This window comes from Procambarus clarkii, chromosome 9 (assembly GCF_040958095.1).
Source record: "Procambarus clarkii isolate CNS0578487 chromosome 9, FALCON_Pclarkii_2.0, whole genome shotgun sequence".
Classification (NCBI taxonomy): Eukaryota; Metazoa; Arthropoda; class Malacostraca; order Decapoda; family Cambaridae; genus Procambarus; species Procambarus clarkii.
Genome location: NC_091158.1, coordinates 16,570,297 through 16,587,053, shown reverse-complemented (window position 1 = coordinate 16,587,053; position 16,757 = coordinate 16,570,297). Strand labels below are relative to the sequence as shown.

The 16,757-nt window shown below is 44.8% G+C and overlaps 2 protein-coding genes across 2 annotated transcripts in view; both read left to right on the top strand.

Annotated features, from left to right (window-relative positions):
• Positions 1–16,757, top strand: part of LOC123766197 (synaptotagmin-5) — an 88,590-nt gene that overhangs the window by 10,256 nt on the left and 61,577 nt on the right. The window lies entirely within an intron of this gene.
• Positions 7,734–16,332, top strand: LOC123766291 (flagellar attachment zone protein 1-like). Its single transcript, XM_045755361.2, has 2 exons — positions 7,734–7,751; positions 15,409–16,332. The coding sequence occupies exons 1-2, from the start codon at positions 7,734–7,736 to the stop codon at positions 16,330–16,332; spliced, it is 942 nt and encodes a 313-aa protein (XP_045611317.2).

The following is a 16,757-nucleotide window of genomic DNA, read 5'->3' as shown; positions in this document are numbered from 1 at the left end:
GTTCCAGAAGTAAGACATATCGTAACTCAAGATTCTCAAGTAACGCTTGAAAATCAAGCGAGAGTTTAAAGTAAACTGCTAAAAATAGGCTCGGAGAGTACCTCTCTGGAAGGAAACAGACTGATTCAGTTAGGGATTGGAGAGAGGTCACAAGAGTAGTGCCACACACCTCAGTACTGTGGCATACTCTTTCTGGTATGTGTAAATATCCGTTATGAGAAAGTTGATACGTTCAATTCATGGTCCCAACGTTGAGGTAAGAGATTCAATTCATTGTCTCCTCACGTGCATTCTCTCTCTCTCTCTCTCTCTCTCTCTCTCTCTCTCTCTCTCTCTCTCTCTCTCTCTCTCTCTCTCTCTCTCTCTCTCTCTCTCTCATTCTTTCAGATTTCAGATACTGTGGGATGTGTTTAGAAGGAGGTGGACATCAGCGGTGCCTGCGTCAGGAGACCGCTGGAGAGCAAAGCTGGAGCGCTTTGAGTTCTGGGAACGATGGTTCTGAGAACTGGTTTTGGAATCAGTATTTGAAAAAACAAAAGTGTTTTTTTATTATTTGTTGGGTTTATTATAGGTAATGTAGAGCTGATTGAACTTATAATTGTGTGTAAGGCTTTGAAACAGACAATTTGAACGCTGAGGGTATGCATCGTGCATGCTTGTAGACTAGGGATATCTTGAGATCTTGAGGTTATCTTGAGATGATTTCGGAGCTTACCGTCCCCGCGGCCTGGGTCCTCGACCAGAGGGGGATGGGGGTTGATCCTGTGTGTGTTATAATTGTCGGTAAACGAAATGTTGCCTTTCCATTTTAGCTCGAACAGGGATTATTCTAATTTATAATTATAGCAGGAATTATAATAGATGAGTCAATATTACCTCCTTAATTTATACAGCGGACCAGGATGTTCTTTACAGTTTACTTTGAAATGTGTTGACGTGTTTCAAATGGGGCAAAACACCTCTGATTACTGTCGTACAGTGCGAGGAGCATGACAAAATTAGAGATTTCCTATACGAAATTAGAGACTTCCTATACGAAATTAGAGACCGAAGCTTCACGATAAGGGTCCAGTACGGACCGAAGCTTCACGATAAGGGTCCAGTACGGACCGAAACATCTTGATAAGGATCCATTACGGACCGAAACGTCTTGATAAAGATCAAGTACGGACCGAAACGTCTTGATAAAGATCCAGTACGAACCGAAACGTCTTGATAAAGATCCAGTACGAACCGAAACGTCTTGATAATGATCCAGTACGGACCGAAACGTCTTGATTATGGTTCAGGACGGACAAAAATATCTTGATAAGCGTCAGGACGCCCCGAAACGTCTTGATAAGGAGGCCAAGACAAGCCACAACGTCGTCTCTCTTATTTCCTTCCATGTGAGTGGGTCGGGTTACTTGTTTCAAGAAGGTAATTGTGGCTCTCTGACACTGCCGTGCGGTGAGGCGCAGAATAGCGTTAACAACGTTGGTACTCCCAGACCTTCCCTGATAAGGACTCTGGAACCAAGTACATTATCCTTCAAGTTAATCCCACTTGATTATCGAGATGGTGGAGGAGTTTGTGAAGATGTCTTCAGCCCATCTTTCCCTATTCTGCTTGATCACTCAAATTATCAAAGGACTTGAGTGCGGTTTGTCACTCTGGGCACGAGAGTAGTACCAAAAGTGCACCCATGAGTACCAAGAGTACACTCATGAGTGCATTCGTTGCACTTGATGGTGCAAGGAGTCCTATACAAAACTAGAGGACTGTGGTGGTCTGCAAGTGGTCTATTAGTGTCTCTTAATTTATCTCTCTCTGGTTCTTTACATTTGGATCAGCGGAGATTCGATCTCGAGGCTCAAAATAAGGAGACTGTAGTCAGTGGTTAGGTTAGTGAAGGCACTCAACAACAGGACATGTTGTTTATAGCGGCTTCTTTCTTCACGTGTGTGTGCAAGTATTACACAAATTCCATTCACTAAATAACTATAGAGTGCAACATGAATCAATCGGTATCTTTGTACAGTTTATGTTGACACTGATACAAGGTGGAGCTTGAACGATTAGTATTATATTGTATAGGTCAGCACCAGGGTAACACTGTTTTGTGTTTGTTTACTCCCTCCTTCCCTCCCTCCTTCCTTCCCTCCTTCCTTTCTTCCTTCCTTTCTTCCCTCCTTTCATCCCTCTCTCCTTCCTTCCCTCCCTTCCCCGGTTCCTCCCACCCCTCCCTCCTTTCCCATTGATCCAGCCGTCTCCCCCTTCCCTCCGCTCTCCTCTGTGCTCCCTCCTCCCTCCCTCCCCTTCCCTTTCATGCTCCCCCCTTCTTGCTTCCTCCATTCCGTTCCATAATTCTGCATTCCTGTCTCCCTCCTGTTCCTCCTTTCCCACCATCACCCCTCCTGTTCTCCTCCCCCCCCCCCCCTTAGTTTTTATTTGAAAAATAGCAACGCTTGTAATTACTGACTTTGACTCGGCCGTCCCTTAATTGCTTGTAAACCTGAGTTTGTGTGTGTGTGTGTGTGTACTCACCTATTTGTGCCTGCAGGATCGAGCATTGAATCTTGGATCCCGAGGTGTGTGTGTGTGTGTGTGTGTGTGTGTGTGTGTGTGTGTGTGTGTGTGTGTGTGTGTGTGTGTGTGTGTGTGTGTGTGTGTATTACTAGAAAAGGCTACATTGGCCAATCTACGGCTCCTGGGCCCCGAAATTTCCTCCAGTCGAGTGGCGAATACATTGGGATGAGGTGTGGGGACATCCCAATGCCCCCCCCCCCCCCTGTGTACTCTGGCCACCCTGCTGCTGCTGCTGCTGCACAATCTAAACATCTTGTCTATCATCTACTTCATCGATACCTCTGAGTATTATGTATGTTTGGATCATATCCTTTTCTTCTGACTTTCAGGAGGTTTAGTTCCCTCAGTCTATCCCTCGTAGCTCATGCCCTTTAATACAGGGACCAGTGTGGCGGCAAACCTCTATGCTGCCTCAATCTTCGTTTTTTTGTGTGTGTGTGTGTGTGCTTTATTTGTTTAAAGTGGGGCTCCATTTTGGTACCGCATACTCTTGCTGTATGTAGCGTTGTGAAAGATTACCTGTAAAGGTTCCTGAAAACTGTCACGAGTATTCGTCAGTTTTGCATGTGCTGCTGATGTGATTACGTCTATGTGTTTCGCTGGAGTTAAGCTCGGTGTAACGCCTACTCCTTCACCCCTTATTCTTTCTCTCTGACCTTTGGTCATTTTCTCTCTTTCATTGTGTATCATTCTTCGTTATTCCTGCTCCCATCTGCAGTAGCTTGCACGTACCTGGGTTGAGGTTCGAACCCTTACCACTTGTGGATTTGTTCATTTGATATATCACGTTATCGTGATTTCTGTGTGGATGAAAGGTTAGGTTTCATAAAATTTATTTTATAAAATAGGTTAGGTTAGGTTAGGTTAGGTTAGGTTAGGTTAGGTTTGATTACCTTTAATTACCTTCGGTTAGGGTAGGTAGGTTAGGTTAGGGTAGGTAGATTATCTTAGGTCAGGGAAGGTAGATTACCTTAGGTTAAGGTAGGCTAGTTTTTGTCAAATTTCTGTGTTAGCTTTGTGTCAACAAAGCCTAATCATATATAATACAACTAATGCATACATTTTACATGCATACAAACATTTTACCTATACACATACATACATCCTCTTCGCATGAGGTAAACCAATTTGGTATGTAAACCCCAGACACTTGCGCGGAGCGGGAGCGAGGCTAGATTATTTATTGCACCAGTAACTGACCAATCGGAACTGTAGCTTAGTTGAATTGGATTATTTTAACTGGTGGAACAATCCCGTGGGCGGCGGGGGTTGGGGGAGGTGGGGCGTGGGGGGGGGGGGGTTTAAGAGTCACATACAATGGCTTCATTAACCGAAAATGGTTTCATTTGTATTTGATTTGTCTGCCTTGCACTCCCGTTGCCCAATCACTTGGCCTGGACGGTAGACCGACGGTCTCGCTTCTTGCAGGTCGGCGTTCAATCCCCGACCGTCCAAATGGTTGGGCACCATTCCTTTCAACCGTCCTATCATAAATCCTTATCCTGATACCTTTCCACGTGCTATATAGTCGTAATGGCGTAGTGCTTTCTTCTGATTTATCACGTTATCACCTTTACGTTGCAAACCTGTTCCCATCCAGTGGACAGAGGTCCGCGCCTCGTCCCACTGGATAGGACCTTGAGAGGACTAGCCCCCAAGGACGGAGGACTTGGAGGGGGCTAGACACTAGAGTGTGAGACCTTGACGTTATTTGTGATATACTTTGTAATAGACCGCATGGAGTATGCTGGCTGACCGCCGTGGTGTAGGTGTGACCGCCCACACCTACACCACCATATGACACCCACAACCCACCTGGGTGTTGACGGGTGTGTGTGTGTGTGTGTGTGTGTGTGTGTGTGTGTGTGTGTGTGTGTGTGTGTGTGTGTGTGTGTGTGTGTGTGTAAGAGTAGGTGGTTGGGGTAGTATAAACACACTTCATTCACACACCTGCGACATTTTGCCATGGGGTGCGTGAAGACAGGAAGATGTACAGGTGGGGTAAGCACACAGGTATGTGGCATTTTTACCTGTATCTGATTAAATGTCCGTTTAGCACCTTTTAACTCATATTTCCCCTCATTAATTCCCGTCTCCTTCCCTTCCATCCCTACTCCTCAACTTTCTTCCCCCCCCTTCCCCCCATCTCCCCCTACCATCCTCCATGCCCTCCCCTCCATCCATCCCCCCTCCACCACAAGCCGCCCGCAGCGAACGCCCAAATCGATATAATTGCGCTCCCTGGCTGCCTTGAAGACTGCGACTTCCAAGAATAGCGATGTTCGGGATGGCACCAGATTATCAGCTGATGAGTGACTGTGCCGGCTGCAGGCGACCTTGGAGGGGGGGAGCGAAGGAAGGAAGGAGAGGATAGCAGGGTGGGAGGGCCAAGACAGCAGAGTGGGTGGGTCAAGACAGGTAGAGTGGGAGGGCCAAGACAACACGGTGGGAGGGCCAAGACGGCAGAGTGGGAAAGCCAAGACAGCAGAGTGGGAGGGCCAAGACAACACGGTGGGAGGGCCAAGACGGCAGAGTGGGAGGGCCAAGACAGCAGAGTGGGTGGGCCAAGACAGCAGAATGGGTGGGCCAAGTCAAGAGGGTGAGAGGGCCATAACAACAGGGTAAGAAGGCCTAGACAACAGTGTGAGAGGGCCAAGACATTAAGGCCATGGGGCCAAGATTCTAGAACTAATATACAACTATTTAATTAAGTAAGGATGTACTCCTGCGTTAATGTGAACATGTAGTCATTAGCAATTGCGGTGCTTCGTAATAAAAACAAATCTGAAAGGAGGGAGAAAGAGGAGAAGAGAAGGGGCAGGACGAAGAGGGTAGTAGAGAGAGAGAGAGAGAGAGAGAGAGAGAGAGAGAGAGAGAGAGAGAGAGAAGAGAAGTGGACGAGAGTGGTAAGAACCCTCTTCTAGTATTGCATATTGCAAAGTCAGGGACACTGGGTGTTGCAAGGTCTGAACTAATGAATATTATAACAAAATGGAATTGACATTTCAAAATTTCTATTTTTTTCAAAGTGAGGGGAATTATCAGATGAAAGCGCCAAGCCATTACGACTATATAGCACTTGAAAGGGGTCAGGATAAGGATTTGGGATGGGACAGGGGGGGAGGTATGGTACCCAACCACTTGGACGGTCGGGGATTGAACGCCGACCTGCATGAATCGAGACCGTCGCTCTACCGTCCACCCCAAGTGGTTGGACATTTGAAAAGTGAACTGGAGAAATAATGGATGTTGAGAAGCAACAATGCAAGCACTGGAAAGGCAGTATAGCTTTTGCAATCTAGGCCAAGGGCACATACTAGCCAACAGACGCTAAAAATGTAACCCAGTTATCCAGCCTTTGGTCCGATCTGCGGCTAAAATGTCATGAACGGCAACAGATGGTCAGATTAATTACAAGTTTTTAATGTTTGGGAATATTACTATTCAGGTTTTAGCGCAATTACCGATTCTAGAACCATTACAGGTTCTAGAACCCTTACAGATTCAAGACCCCAAAAGACCCTGTTATCTGATTGCGTCAAATACGTCAACCTCACTGGTGACGTTTTTTCGAAATGCAGGCGATGAGTCACAATAACGTGGCTAAAGTATGTTGACCAGACCACACACTAGAAGGTGAAGGGACGACGACGTTTCGGTTCTGGACCATTCACAATTCGATTGTGAGAATGGTCCAGGACGGACTGAAACGTCGTCGTCCCTTCACCTTGTAGTGTGTGGTCTGGTCGACGTTTTTCCAACCCTGCGAGAGTAAAGTCGACCCCATAAGCGTCTTTATATCCTGCATGTGTTTATGGGGTTGAGGATTGATGGAGGGAATAAGGTGTGTTGATTCAGTAAAAGGATCCACGTGTTGTTCCAGGTTTTTACTGCCAAGGTCATTGCCAGGGTCTATGATGGATGCTTGTGTCGAGTTTGACAGGAGAGGAAGTCTTACAGTTGTCTCCTTGTGGGGCTTCCTCCTGGCCAAACTTAGCAGCGGAGGTGACAAACACACACACCACACACACACACACACACACACACACACACACACACACACACACACACACACACACACACACACACACACACACACACACACACACACAACACCATAGTAGAACCTAAAGAAAGTATGAACGAACTAATGAGAGGCAATGGAACAATGCATGAAGATGATCTATGGTCATGATTCTTCCAACACCACCTCCGGACCACATGAACATGTGGAGCAGAGAAAAGCAAAAAGTGGAAGAGATAAGAACACTGAAAACAAAAAGAGGTAGCTTCCTGGGAAGGTAATTTTAGGAAATACAGGAAAGGGTGGACAATAAATGAGATAATTGAATACTTGAATATAAAACTTGATAGGATAATGGAACTAAATCTCATAACCCAAGAGAATAGAAGAAACTGAGGGTGGACATGAGCCCAACATACAAGATACTAAGGGGGAGAATAGTTATGTGGTGGATAAGGGCAGCTTCTCCAAACTGAGAGAAAGTAAGACAAGAGAACACAAGTTGAAGAAATGTAAGGCAATACTCGTACCCTCTACGGATGGTAAAAAAATTTGGAATCCACTGAAAGAAGTTGTAAAAGCCACCTCCATCCACAACTTCAAGGCCAGATTCGACAAAGAATTCAAATGGCAGAATAGTTTAGCTATAAAACAACAGGTTCAGCAAGACCTCACTTTCCTCACAATGACAAATAAGTACTATAAGTACAAGGCACTGAATAAACGCATAACCCGCCCCTTGTACCAGACCCAAATACCAACACAGCTAATTATTTACGCTTCTCTAATGAAAGTGACCTCAACAAAAGATAAATTACACTAATCCATCTCGCGTTAAACTAATAAATTTCCTAGACACATTTTTGCATTCCCCACAAATTCCAGCCGACAATTTCCCTTCGCTATTATGTGGCGAAAACCAGCATTTGCGAACCAACGTGTCACTGGGTACCGAGTGAAGCTGGAGACTGGATCCATGGGGGAATCTGTTACAACTGGATCCATGGGGGAATCTGTTACAACTGGATCCATGGGGGAATCTGTTACAACTGGATCCATGGGGGAATCTGTTACGACAGGATCCATGGGCACCTGTTACAAATAGGTCCACGACCCACCTGTCACAAGGGTTTAGGCTGAAATGGAAGTGCGGAAAAAGGTAATTAGGTAATGAACGAGAGTGGCGCCGGCAGAACAAGCAACGGTGTTCAACGAATTTGTGTTTAATGGGTCGTATTAAACGTTGTTGGTGTCGAACTTTCTGTGCTTGAACGCTGTCAGTACGGGACGCAGTGTTGAACACAGGTAGTGCTGAACACAGGCAGTGTTGAACACAGGCAATGTTGTGCAGTGTTGAACGCAGTGTTCTGGTTAAATGAATAATGTTGAAACTCAGCTAGACGCAGGTTAGATATGAAGTAAAAATCTGAAATTACATCTCACATTTTTACCAGCTTCCATCCCAGCAAATGTGCACACTTTACCCCTCCTGTGAGCGGTAGTTCATTGTGCACCCTATACCCCTCCTGTGAGCAGTAGTTCATTGTGCACCCTATACCCCTCCTGTGAGCGGTAGTTCATTGTGCACACTTTACCCCTCCTGTGAGCGGTAGTTCATTGTGCACCCTATACCCCTCCTGTGAGCGGTAGTTCATTGTGCACCCTATACCCCTCCTGTGAGCGATAGTTCATTGTGCACCCTATACCCCTCCTGTGAGCGGTAGTTCATTGTGCACACTTTACCCCTCCTGTGAGCGGTAGTTCATTGTGCACCCTATACCCCTCCTGTGAGCGATAGTTCATTGTGCACCCTATACCCCTCCTGTGAGCGGTAGTTCATTGTGCACACTTTACCCCTCCTGTGAGCGGTAGTTCATTGTGCACCCTATACCCCTCCTGTGAGCGGTAGTTCATTGTGCACCCTATACCCCTCCTGTGAGCGGTAGTTCATTGTGCACCCTATACCCCTCCTGTGAGCGGTAGTTCATTGTGCACCCTATACCCCTCCTGTGAGCGGTAGTTCATTGTGCACCCTATACCCCTCCTGTGAGCGGTAGTTCATTGTGCACACTTTACCCCTCCTGTGAGCGGTAGTTCATTGTGCACCCTATACCCCTCCTGTGAGCGGTAGTTCATTGTGCACACTTTACCCCTCCTGTGAGCGGTAGTTCATTGTGCACCCTATACCCCTCCTGTGAGTGATAGTTTATTGTGCACCCTATACCCCTCCTGTGAGCAGTAGTTCATTGTGCACCATAACACTAAACATTAGAGGGCTGAAAAGGCCTAAACCAGACCTCATGGGGGTTTCTGACACTACAGAATCATTACATAAGCTGTATCATGTTATAATGAGATTGCAGAAATACAGCTTTTTATTTACATAGTAGTTTATAATATAAAATATATATAATACTGGAGTTGTCAAACAGATTACGTAGTGTCTGATATTATACTGCAGGATATTACAAAGTCATTTAATTTTGCAATCTCAGTGTTGATAAAAATTAGTTTAATTTACACTGGTTTCATCTGTACTTGAAACCAAATTTAATGGTATTGCCAGATTTATTACGTTATTTTGTTATATATGTATAATGAAGTGTTGTGTGTATTAGCTCTATAGTGTGCCCCTGTGTGTGTATTAGGCTCTATAGTGTGTCCCCCCTGTGTGTGTGTTAGGGTCTATAGTGTGCCCCTGTGTGTGTGTTAGGCTCTATAGTGTGCCCCTGTGTGTGTATTAGGCTCTATAGTGTGCCCCCTGTGTGTGTGTTAGGCTCTATAGTGTGCCCCCTGTGTGTGTTAGGCTCTATAGTGTGCCCCCTGTGTGTGTGTTAGGCTCTATAGTGTGCCCCCTGTGTGTGTGTTAGGCTCTATAGTGTGCCCCTGTGTGTGTGTTAGGCTCTATAGTGTGCCCCCTGTGTGTGTGTTAGGCTCTATAGTGTGCCCCTGTGTGTGTGTTAGGCTCTATAGTGTGCCCCCTGTGTGTGTTAGGCTCTATAGTGTGCCCCCTGTGTGTGTGTTAGGCTCTATAGTGTGCCCCCTGTGTGTGTGTTAGGCTCTATAGTGTGCCCCTGTGTGTGTTAGGCTCTATAGTGTGCCCCCTGTGTGTGTTAGGCTCTATAGTGTGCCCCTGTGTGTGTGTTAGGCTCTATAGTGTGCCCCTGTGTGTGTGTTAGGCTCTATAGTGTGCCCCTGTGTGTGTGTTAGGCTCTATAGTGTGCCCCCTGTGTGTGTTAGGCTCTATAGTGTGCCCCTGTGTGTGTGTTAGGCTCTATAGTGTGCCCCTGTGTGTGTGTTAGGCTCTATAGTGTGCCCCTGTGTGTGTGTTAGGCTCTATAGTGTGCCCCCTGTGTGTGTTAGGCTCTATAGTGTGCCCCCTGTGTGTGTTAGGCTCTATAGTGTGCCCCCTGTGTGTGTTAGGCTCTATAGTGTGCCCCTGTGTGTGTTAGGCTCTATAGTGTGCCCCCTGTGTGTGTTAGGCTCTATAGTGTGCCCCTGTGTGTGTTAGGCTCTATAGTGTGCCCCTGTGTGTGTTAGGCTCTATAGTGTGCCCCTGTGTGTGTTAGGCTCTATAGTGTGCCCCCTGTGTGTGTTAGGCTCTATAGTGTGCCCCCTGTGTGTGTGTGTTAGGCTCTATAGTGTGCCCCCTGTGTGTGTGTGTTAGGCTCTATAGTGTGCCCCCTGTGTGTGTTAGGCTCTAGTGGTTTGAGCTTAACTGGTTTGATTGACATATTTCATTATGATATGCAGCGGTTCTTCTGTTATCTATTTGCTCCTTACCAACCGATATTCTGTCCTTGTCTGTTATCGTAATTTCCCTGAAAATTGTACAAGTGACAGGTGTTTCCTCTCATGTTTGTCATATCTTCAATGACGTGAGGTATAATTTTGTTGGTCTTTCCTTGTAACTCATGCCTCTCCGCTCTGGGATGTGTCCGGTGACATACCTTAGTACTTTCTCCAGCTTAGTTTTTTGTTTACGAGATAAGGACTCCACGTTGGTGCTGGTTGTTCGTGAATTGGTCTCACATATACGGTATACATTATATTGAAAGAATCTCTTTGCCCTTTTCCAAGGTCCTAAAGATTGTTTTTATATTGGGCAGAATTGTATGTGATTGTTTTCTCTGTCTTAATTCTTCTCATAAGTTTTGGCATCGTCGGCAAACATTGAGATAAATGAGTTTATATCTTCTAGATGATTGTTTATGTATATTCGAAACACTATAGGTCCAAAAACAGAACCCTGATGGCTCGCCTGGACTTCGCTAGTGACATCTCGCCATTGTGCGACCTCCTGCCTCACAGGGACTTCGCTGTTTTCTGTTCCTTAGGTACTTTCACTGGAGAATCTTGCCTGTTACTCCTGCCTGTTTCTCCAATTTATGGACTAGCCTCTTATGGGTTACTGTGTCAAAGACTTTCTGATATTCCAAGAAAATGCAATCTGTCTGTGTGTGTGTGTGTGTGTGTGTGTGTGTGTGTGTGTGTGTGTGTGTGTGTCCTGAAATCCTCTATCTTTACGACGAAAAGCACAGGACCTCCTCCACGCCCACTCTCACCCACTTTACTCTTCCCAGAAATCTTTTTTTCTACTTTTTGCTCCCATTCATCCATTTTCTCCTGCCTCCCCTCGTTCCATCCCTCTATCACAAATCCTTTCTGCTCCCTACCCCCCACCCCAATCCTTCCCCACCCCCTCTATTCTTCCCCCACCCCCTTCTCTCCTTTCCTTCCCTGCTGACTACAAACATATGGTCGTTCGAAAATGTCCAACAGTTTTGGAACAGGCATGTTAGGTTATTTCTTCCATTTTTGAGGCAATGGAGTTTTTCAGATGATCATTCTTGTAGTTGGTTGATAATTTATCGTGGTAAAAATTGTGTTCGGATTTTTGTTAATGCTCAGCTTTATTCTCTAAAAAAAAATTATTTCTGGTTGATATTAATTTTTTTTTATTTTAAGGTCATTCAAGTTTGGCGGAGCGTTCGGGCAAAATAATACTGCTGGCGGGTCGTAACATCTGTGTCAGTGATAAGAGCTTGTTTAAACTATCCAATTTAGTGAGCGTGGAGCATCCGGCTCCATCAAAAGCTTTGACCAAAAAAAAATGTTTGACACTAAATTCTCTAATGACGTCACTGTGACGTCAGCAATGTAAACAAAAGCATTCCGCTAGGTCATTCCTCCCCGGGAGCCATATTTAAAGAGCTTGCCGATGCTTGTGAGATAAGACTGGAGATGAGAGATACTGGAGGTTGAGAGGGACCTCAGCGATGTCCTCCAGAAATATCAGGTTCATGGTTATTGGTGACATTCAGTAATTAGAGTGATTCTCAGAGAGATGGTTTGATTCGTTTGCTTTGCAAGTACAATTCACCTAATTGTACTCGCCTAATTATGCTTTGCTGAGGGCTGATTTTCAGCTCTTTGGTCCCCATCTATCAGCCTTCAAACAACATGTGTGCTATTTGCAAGCGATGAGTCACAATAACGTGGTTGAAGTGTTGATTTAAAACCCTCACATCGGAACATGGAGAAGCGACGACGTTTCAGTAAGTCGTCTACTTCCATAACTTCACTTCTTGTCACATTCCTCAGGTTATGTCTAATCCATGCAGCGGCCGACCCCACAGACACAGTCACCACTTTTATTAACATGATGTGCATTCAAAATTGAAATTTTCTCAAATATAACAAAAATATTATTTTAAATTAGCATATTGTGCTTATTTTGAGTCGGTCTTTAGGGTCGGTTTGGTGTTTTAGGGTCTGCGTTATTTGGATTTGTAGTACGTGGGAAAAGCAGTTCAATCTCTCCTCAGGACAGGCTTGTTAAAGCAGCGGCCCTCCCTAAGGGCAGTATTAAACTCTGTATTAAAAATAGATTTGTTCTCATGAATTAATATTATGCATTAAAGTTTAATGGGGGGTCTCCGTAAATGCCAATATTTCTTAAAGTATTTAACTTAGGCTAACCCCAACCAGCCTATGTCCGTCCCTTACCCCAGTTCATTCACCTGCAAAGTTGGTTGATCTTAGCCCCCAAATGTCTGGCCTCCAACCTTGGACAAGCAGACAGATAGGCAGAGAGACAGACAGACAGACAGACAGGCAAGCAGGCAGGCAGACAGACAGACAGACAGACAGGCAGGCAGGCAGGCAGACAGACAGACAGACAGGCAGGCAGGCAGACAGACAGAGACACAGCAAACATACATTCTCTCGTAGACATAAATAGGAAAATGTTTGCTCATTATCGATGCCTAATTTGTCACGGTTTATGAGTTTATTCCTCTCTCATCTCTGCCCTTTCATCTCTATCCCTCTACATCTTTCCCTCTCCCTTTAGAAGCTTGTCATTCACCCTGCAACTCTCTCCCTCCCTTTCCCCCTTACCATCATTTCCTGTTGCCTCTATATTCTTTCCTCCTTCTTCCTGCCTCCCTCACATTTCCTCCTTCAATTTCCATTACTCTTCCTCTCCCTCACCTCCTTCCAGAGCGCGCGTCTCATATATGGGTTAACGTGGACGCTAGCGTCAAATTAGCCCGGCCAGCCGGTGATTAACGGAGTCCTTTGTTGAGGGCATAATGTTAGAGGTGCGTTGGCCGAACGTGCGCGGGTCTGGACGCACTCCTGTGGGTCTGGACGCACTCCTGTGTGTCTGGACGCACTCCTGTGTGTCTGGACGCACTCCTGTGTGTCTGGACGCACTCCTGTGGGTCTGGACGCACTTGTCCTGTGTGTCTGGACGCACTCCCAGGTGTCTGGACGCACTCATGTGGGTCTGGACGCACTCCTGTGGGTCTGGACGCACTCCTGTGGGTCTGGACGCACTCCTGTGGGTCTGGACGCACTCCCGCGTGTCTGGACGCACTCCCGGGTGTCTGGACGCACTTCCACGTTGCTGGACGCACTCCCGCGTGTCTGGACGCACTCCTGCGTGTCTGGACGCACTCCCGGGTGTCTGGACGCACTCCCGCGTGTCTGGACGCACTCCTGCGTGTCTGGACGCACTCCCGCATGCTCCACATGTCTGCGCTCCACGGTGCGCGCTGGCAGGGTCAGGTGTCAGCTCTGGGGCTCCGCCTCTCACATTTCTTCTAATTAGCCCAGTGATTCCCGACCTTTTTCGGCTTGAGAAACCATTCATATATTTCGTAAAGCCTTTTGAAACCTCTAACTGGTTGACACACATTAGGTTCAACAAGGTGATTAAGGTAATTATGAGGGGAAAGTGCAAGGCTAGTGTGCCTGTATAGCACTTAGAAGATGATGACGAAGATCTGGGATAGGGCGGGGGAGGGGGGAAGGAATGGTGCCCAACCACCTCGACCTTCGGGGGATCGAACGCCGACTTGCAGGAAGCGAGGTAGCTGCTGAGCCGACCAGTACAGGTAGTTGGGTCCAGGTTCAACAGCGGTGATACTTTTCAATAAAGAATTTCGAAAGTATTTATTGCCTATTGCTATTTACTAATTGCTGGTAATAACAATTTATATAAATTTTCACTCAACATCTGTCAGGCTGCTTGGAAACAGATATTGTATATATATATATATATATATATATATATATATATATATATATATATATATATATATATATATATATATATATATATATATATATATGTCGTACCTAGTAGCCAGAACGCACTTCTCAGCCTACTATACAAGGCCCGATTTGCCTAATAAGCCAAGTTTTCATGAATTATTTGTTTTTCGACTACCTAACCTACCTAACCTTACCTAACCTAACTTTTTCGGCTACCTAACTTAACCTAACCTATAAAGATAGGTTAGGTTAGGTTAGGTAGGGTTGGTTAGGTTCAGTCATATATCTACGTTAATTTTAACTCCAATAAAAAAAATTGACCTCATATAGAATGAAATGGGTAGCTTTATCATTTCATAAGAAAAAAAATAGAGAAAATATATTACTTCAAGAAAACTTGGCTTATTAGGCAAATCGGGCCATGCATAGTAGGCTGAGAAGTGCGTTCTGGCTACTAGGTACGACATATATATATATATATATATATATATATATATATATATATATATATATATATATATATATATATATATATATATATATATATATATATAAGGCACAACTCTCCTAAACACGAGAGTCAAGTATACAGCTTTAGAACACTTTCCCACCAGGAGACTCGAACCCTAGCCAGCACAGAAGCCTTCCAGCAACTGGCATAACAGGTACGCCTTAACCCTCTCCACCACCTGCTCAGACCCTTAAAAGAGATGGTAATTTCGGAGTATTTAAATACCACAAAGATCACCACCTCCCAAGAGCACTAGAGCAAGTTGCTCTAGTGCTCTTGGGAGGTGGTGATCTTTGTGGTATTTAAATACTCCGAAATTACCATCTCTTTTTAAGGGTCTGAGCAGGTGGTGGAGAGGGTTAAGGCGTACCTGTTATGCCAGTTGCTGGAAGGCTTCTGTGCTGGCTAGGGTTCGAGTCTCCTGGTGGGAAAGTGTTCTAAAGTTTTATATATATATATATATATATATATATATATATATATATATATATATATATATTTCGTAATGATTTTGTGTTATCATCATCATTGGTATTTTTATAAAGTTGTTAACCTAAAAACTTTACATTTCCTTGTTGTGTAATACATTCACAACTGAAAAATTACACAATTTTCAATAGAATAACATTAATTCTAAGTGTCAGCAATTGTCTGGAGTGTAGCAACAGGAGTAACACAGTGAAGAACTGGCTTCCACCACTAATGGATACCTGAAGTACGGACAGAACAACTTGAGGTACAGATAGAACAACTTGAGGTACAGATAGAACAACTTGAGGTACGGACAGAACAACTTGAGGTACAGATAGAACAACTTGAGGTACAGATAGAACAACTTGAGGTACAGATAGAACAACTTGAGGTACGGACAGAACAACTTGAGGTACGGACAGAACAACTTGAGGTACGGACAGAACAACTTGAGGTACGGACAGAACAACTTGAGGTACAGATAGAACAACTTGAGGTACAGATAGAACAACTTGAGGTACAGATAGAACAACTTGAGGTACAGATAGAACAACTTGAGGTACGGACAGAACAACTTGAGGTACAGATAGAACAACTTGAGGTACGGACAGAACAACTTGAGGTACAGATAGAACAACTTGAGGTACGGACAGAACAACTTGAGGTACAGATAGAACAACTTGAGGTACAGATAGAACAACTTGAGGTACGGACAGAACAACTTGAGGTACGGACAGAACAACTTGAGGTACGGACAGAACAACTTGAGGTACAGATAGAACAACTTGAGGTACAGATAGAACAACTTGAGGTACGGACAGAACAACTTGAGGTACAGATAGAACAACTTGAGGTACGGACAGAACAACTTGAGGTACAGATAGAACAACTTGAGGTACGGACAGAACAACTTGAGGTACAGATAGAACAACTTGAGGTACGGACAGAACAACTTGAGGTACAGATAGAACAACTTGAGGTACAGATAGAACAACTTGAGGTACGGACAGAACAACTTGAGGTACAGATAGAACAACTTGAGGTACGGACAGAACAACTTGAGGTACAGATAGAACAACTTGAGGTACGGACAGAACAACCTGTGGTACGGGTAGAACAAAGGGTGCCATTTCAATCGTTAAGCAGCAGAAGATCACATTTCACGAACAAAGGCGTCCCACGTGAAGCCAGGTGATGGTAATTCGTCTTGGGAGTATCTCAAGGGAATATTCGGGAGTCTGAGATCAGTGTTCTCTGGGGGGTATAGAGGCGAGGTACACTGAAGCCCTTGGAGGACTGGGGGGACATCACTCCTCGATTCTTGTTCTCACTCTTTAATTAATTGTAACTTATTCCATTGTTCAAATATAATTTTAGTGTTATAGACACTGCCTCATTATTCTTGATAGGAATATTTCAGTCAGTATGTTCTTAAAACTTTAACAAAATGTCAATGTTGTACTTGAATATCTCAAGGACAGGGAGAGTGAACTTTACCAATCTCTGTCCCTCCTATATTTCAAAGTTAGAATATCCCAGCTATAGCTGTATAATATCCCAGCTATCCCAGCTATACAGTTCCCAGAACTGTATCTATAGATACAGTTCTATCTATATGCT